This window comes from Oryzias latipes, chromosome 9 (assembly GCF_002234675.1).
Source record: "Oryzias latipes chromosome 9, ASM223467v1".
In the NCBI taxonomy this organism is placed as follows: Eukaryota; Metazoa; Chordata; class Actinopteri; order Beloniformes; family Adrianichthyidae; genus Oryzias; species Oryzias latipes.
In genome coordinates this window covers 31828857-31834856 of record NC_019867.2, presented here as the reverse complement: position 1 = coordinate 31834856, position 6000 = coordinate 31828857, and the positions used below count along the sequence as shown (strand labels likewise).

The 6000-nt window shown below is 44.9% G+C and overlaps 1 protein-coding gene across 3 annotated transcripts in view; it reads right to left on the bottom strand.

Moving 5' to 3' along the window:
• abca2 (ATP binding cassette subfamily A member 2) overlaps positions 1–6000 on the bottom strand; it is a 110138-nt gene continuing 104138 nt past the window's right edge. For all 3 annotated transcript variants that reach the window (XM_023958878.1, XM_023958876.1, XM_023958877.1), the window contains 6 exons: positions 5183–5286; positions 5013–5105; positions 3084–3186; positions 2255–2392; positions 1966–2175; positions 1–1012 (listed from right to left, as the gene is read on the bottom strand). In XM_023958878.1, coding sequence (XP_023814646.1) covers positions 977–1012; positions 1966–2175; positions 2255–2392; positions 3084–3186; positions 5013–5105; positions 5183–5286 — 684 coding nt within the window. In that variant the 3' untranslated portion in view covers positions 1–976. The remainder of the gene's footprint in view (positions 1013–1965; positions 2176–2254; positions 2393–3083; positions 3187–5012; positions 5106–5182; positions 5287–6000) is intronic.

Sequence of the window (6000 nt, the reverse complement as noted above, 5' to 3'; positions counted from 1 at the left end):
TGATGCTCTGAAACAACATTTAATCATCGGTGAAGTGAAATCAATCTGAATCTTAGAGCAAAATCAAATTACATTTACTCGTGACTGCACATGAAGGCATTAGCTGCTGGTGATAATAAAAAACAGATTCATGTCGGTTTGAGTTTTTCCCTAAATCCCTGATTCTTTCGTCTTCACCGTCAGTGGCGAGTGTTTCCGTTTGCTGCCGCGAGCTTTGAAGCTAGAATCCACAAACAACGTCTGAGCAGGTTTTCATTCTGAGATCAAACTATAACGTTTTATTTTAAACCAAATACATGAAGGATCACCAAAGGAAGGAGTGGAATCTGCTGTGAAAGGAGGGAAAAGGGGATTATTGTCGACAGGACGGTAACAACTCAGCCACCATAGAAGCCGTCATTCAAACCACATGCCAACAAATATTTCACCCATCAATAGTAGTTAGTCTGAAGTGATCAGAGATAAAAACCGCTTGAAAAGAGACACAGAGCTGTCAGGAATGTCAACTGCACAGCAGAGCAGTTATTTACACACGGTCACCTACACCATGACTTAAAAGCACAAATGAACATTCAGGAAACCAAAAAGTACATCATCACAGAAAGTTGGGCTGGGGAGGCACCCCGAGGACAGGAACCAAGCTGCGTCTGACATCAGCTAAAAGGCTCTCTGCTGCAGCGGCCGCCAGCTCGCCTCCGTTAGAACGGGCCCTCGTTGCCACAGAAAGGCAGGCTTCAAAGATCCCATCACTGCAGCATGCTTAAAGGCGAGTCTGGTCCAAACCCAGAGCCAGCTGTGGACCAGCGGAGAACCGGCTGCGGCGGCCCCTCGCACATTCTCAAAACAAATGTCAAAGTCCAGGAGCACGGCGTCGCCGCCACACCCTCAGCGGACGCCATGGACACCTCTGCGCTGTGCTCCTCCTCATGCGTGGTCGACCTGGGAGCCTGGGAGCTCAGACAGGCATGTGCGGCTCTCAGCAGAGAGTGTCGGTGCTGAAGGAGAGCTGCGCCTGAAAAACACAAACATGCAGGGTCACACCGCGGGTTTGAGGCCGGGCCATAAGCTCTTTTACTCGATCCGCCCTCCAGAGGGGATCTGACAGACGGCACCAACCGAGCAGTGAGCGGAACCAGCGGACGGAAGCAGTGAAGCTCACACTGTTTAAGCAGAGCACATTTCTGTGAGAGAAACTCTCAACCACACATTCTCATGTTTAGCTAGTAAAGTCCTCTGTTTAAATCTGCATTTCTCTCTGATTTCAGCATTCACTTCCTGTTATTTATTGTATATTTTCTTGTGATTTTATTGACTTCTGCTCTTGTACAGTGTCCTTGAGTTTCTTAAGAGGTGCTTTTACATTCAATGGATTATTATTATCATTAAATATTTGTGATATTTTACACATCTTCACCCAAACACAAACACTGGCGCAAGCAAAATGTAGTTTAAGTGTACTACCAACGTACTTAGTCAATACTACAAGTGAGGCAGAATACTTGGAGTTTACTTTTCATTTACTGTCTATATATCATAAACCTAAAATGTTCCAGTTTAGTCTGAAGAAGTATTGAGTTTATATACTTCCTGCTCTAAATGTATGTTGTACTTGCTGTAGTTATAGTCAAATATACTCAATAAAACTGGGAAAACTGCTATTGGAAAGAAAATGAAGAATATTTATATTTTAAAAGTTTGATTTCTTTAATCAGGAATAATTACTTTGTGTTGATGAAAAGTAAAAACCTGATATTACAGACACTGTGATGCTCTGTTAAATATAGTTTTTGTGTCTTGGAGACTTCAAAGGAAAACATGACAATATAAGGAAGTTACCAACCCAGGGAACTGGAGGATGGGGCTGAAGTGCGACTGCCCTTCAATACATATTCTCTTCTAAAAACATCACTGCTGCGTTCAGGGAAAGCTTCTGAAAATGGAAACCTGCTGCTGGAGTCTGCTCACCCGTTCCTCCTCAAAGCTGATGAGTCCTTCATCATCGTCACTCTCCAGCTCATCTGGCGCCTCGCTGATCAGCGCGCTGAGCTCCGTGTTAGCCGGCCTGGACTTCAGGAGGCTCAGGATGCGCTGCAGGGGAGACTGCCCCCCACCAGGCAGCGACACCACCTGCTGCTCCAGGTTGTCGCTCTGTTTCTTGGCAAAGTTGACAAAAACCTGGGCAGATGAAGGTGGGCTGTTTCAGCTGTTCCTTTGACGAAGTTCTGCACGGAACCATAGTTGAAACCCGACTCACGTTGTCCAGAGTGGTCTGACTGACAGAGTAGTCCTCGATGCCCAAAACCTCCATCACCTGCTCCATCTTACTGAAGACTTGAGCCAGAGAGATCCGTTCAGACTTCAGCTGGTACTGGACCTTGGTGTGGTGGCGCTCCTGCAAATGTGAGGCAGGCTTTACGCAGGAACGTCTACACAAACTCCCTTCATAAACCGTGGTACACAAAGACCGCGGCAGCTGTCCACTAGAGATGTCCTGATGCGTGCAGTGGATCCGGCAGTCAAAGTGGATCCGGCAGTCAAAGTGGATCTAATTAATAAGGTGGATCCAATAGTCAAAGTGGATCAAATTAATGGAGTGGATCTGACAATCAAAGTAGATCTGATGGGTCCTTCGATGGATAAGAGAGGAAGTTCTGATCTGATCTAGTCAACATTCAGATCCTGATGGAGTTTGATTTTTTAATGCCGTTCAGTTGAACTGAATCCAAAAAACTGTTTACGGAAACTTTAACTACACATTTTCATCAATAATTCTACACATTCGAGCCGACGTCTTTGCCCAGCAGGAAGCTAATCAAGACTTATGTTTCATGTTTTTTTAAATGTTTTTTTAATTAAAAATACCATTGCCTGTTTGTTTTAAGCATGTTTAATAAAGAAAAAAAGTGTTTTTTTTTGCTTTTTTCCTTATATATTTTCACATCAATGTTTGCAAATATTTGCAGAATCAGTCATTAGAATGAAAAGAAATGCAGATATATAAAGCTTTTTCGTCTTTTTAACAATAAGTCGGTCAAATGAAGCCAACACATCCTTATTGTGTAGAAAGGGTTGCTGGTTCTCACCTTCAGCACTGCTTCAGGAAAGTTTCTGTTGAAGAATCGAACCACCTCCTTGACATTGACGCTGCTTTTGGTCCTCACCGTTATCATGTATCCATCCCCAAACCTGAGGCAGAACCACAAAAGCACCAGAGAGGAATCTTCCTGCTGCTGCAGCTCATCTGATGGGCATGAACTCAGAACAGTCTTCCTCACATCCGCCCCCCGCCCACTTTCTGACTTATGAATACGAACTGTTGACGGGGCTTTCAGAAAAGCCCAATGGCCATCTGACTTCCTAGAGAAGCTCTGTGGCAGGAAGGATGACGGAGAGCGGTACTCGGTCAAAAGACGTCTTTATCCTAACAGACCCAACACTTTCTCTGGTGGCTTTTACACAAATCAAATTCAATTCATCTTTATTTAGGAACTAAAATAGTGAGTCTTCTTGTCACAAAAAGGAGATGGCTGGTTCCAAGTGCAGCAGGTTTTATTAGCTCAGCTAAAAGTCCACTAAGCTGAATCAGGGTCAATAACGGTCATGAGAGCATCGGAGAAACAACGACAGCAGTCAGGATCCAGGCGAGATTCAGGGCAGACGGCAGGCAAACGGAGTCCGGGACTAAACAGGGTCAGGAAATCAGAAGATCAGGTCTGGATAAAACGCTCGGGAATGCAGGCAGAGGCACAAACTATACTTCACACTGAGTGAGGCTCAGTACAGTGCTTAAGTACAGTAGTCTGTGTGGTTGCACATGAGAGTTGGTGTGTGGCATCCAGGAAGTGTGCTCTGGGGTTGCTGGGAAATGTAGTGTGTTTAGAACTCTGGAGATGGTTCCCGCTGATTATCAGCAACTTATGCCATTAAATAAACGTTTCAGGATGAAATAAAACTATTTTTTGGAGAAAACCATTTGGATTGAGATACAGTAGGTTTATTTTACTATGAGGTAAAACCGACCAATCACAGCAGACAACACACATGTGATGTCATTAACACGGATCAGTCCATCATTCCAGTCCAATGTGTGGACAGACTGTGAATAAAGTCATGTGACCATCCAGTGTCTAGAATGTTCTAAGAATGTTCCCTTTGGATTCTTTGGATGTGGAAAAACAACAGTGGTGAACTTTAGGAAACTATCATGTGAATGGATTTGACATTCATTCTAGTTTACTAGTTGGTTTGGACACAGATTTCATTTAACTTGATGATCTGGAAGAAATCCAAGAATCTGGAAAACTGTTCAGTAGCAGGAATTTCTGTCTGGAAGTTTGGATGAAGATGATCTGGATCCACTTTAGGGCAGAGGATCAGATCCTTCAGAATGAACCAATATTGACTAAGAATCATATCGTCAACCACAAATTATTATATAAATCGAATCGTTGTTCGAACAAATCGTTACACGGCTACTTTGAAGTAATTTCTATACGTTTTTAGGCATAAAGTACTTTCAGATAGTTCTCAATGTAAGAACTCCCATTTCTACTGATGCTTCATATTTGTTTGGTTAAAATCTTTGGTATTATAAAATGTGGCTTTAACAGATAAAAACTCCCAACATAAATCTGTATTTAATGCAATCGATTCAATCATCATTTTAAATATCCTGAAAATCTTTTGATGCTGGAAAGCGTTTTCCTCCCTGAAGGTCGTTGAACGGGCTGAGAGGTCGTGTTAAGCACAGCGTTCAAACCCTTACAGCTAAAACAGGACGCCGTGTGATGTCCTGTGTGGTTGTTTTAGGCAGATTTAAGTCTGACCTGAAAAAGGAAAGTTCTGCCTCTTCCTTTGTTTGGCATAAACCCTGAACAGGAGTCCCATCTTTTGGGCTGAGCAGAAACAGAGCAGCTTGCTCAGGAGAAGCTCCTGCAGCCCGTTTGGCAGGGCTGAACAGTCCAGAAGAAGCAGCCAGACACCGAAGCAGAAGACAGGAAAGCCCCCCTCACCTGTTCTTCAGGTGCTGGATGCTGCCCAGGCATTTGAACCGGCCGTTCACCATTATTCCCAGTCTGGTGCATAAGGCCTCACACTCCTCCATGCTGCAGAAACAACAGGGAATCCAGCATGAGAGCGTCAGCAGGTAAAGGTGAGGCAGTGCACCTGCAGAGGCGTTCACCTGTGTGACGTCAGCACCACTGAGCGTCCAGTCTTGATTATGTCCAGGATTAAATTCCAAAGGAACCTGCGGGCCTTGGGGTCCATGCCAGTGGTGGGTTCGTCCTGCAGAAGAGATCAGAGGCTGTCATGACAACGGGGAAGTCATGCCTTCCCAACCATTTTCCCAGAGAATTTCAAGCTTTCAGACATACAGCCCCCCCCCCCCCCCCCCCCCCCAATCCAACCCCACGCCCCCATGAGAATCAGGTGACTCCAGGTTTTCACCTGAGACAGGTAAGCAGCAGGACAACGAGCAGCAGACCCTCCGTTCATTAGAGATTTGTGCATCAATTACGTCATTTGAACATTTGTGTCATGCCGTCTAAAAACAGTGAAATGTTGCAGATCGCTTCAGTTTTGTGGGTTAAAGTTTGCTCTGCACAGTAGACCCAGGCGTGTGAAGCTCACTCCTTCATCACATGAACTCTGCCGTCCTCCATCAGGCCTGCTGGAGGAGCAGCTCTCTTCTTCTGTAGGGGGGGCTTACCCAGACGTCGGGATGTTGGGCCATCAGAGCCTTTTAGCTTTAACTTATGTCAGACATCACAGCTTTCAAAGGATGTTTTAAACCCCGAATGGGGTCAAATCAGGATCAGCTTGAAGGGAATGGAAACCAGATTGCTCATTTGTAAATTGGAAACCTGAATTAAAAAAATCTATAAACCTACCAGGCTACCGTAAGACGATGGACATTGGGGGATCGACGTTCTGGTGATGTCATTTCCGCTCTCAAACATCGTCTCCTTTGGCGCCGCCTGTGTCATCGCTCTGATGTGG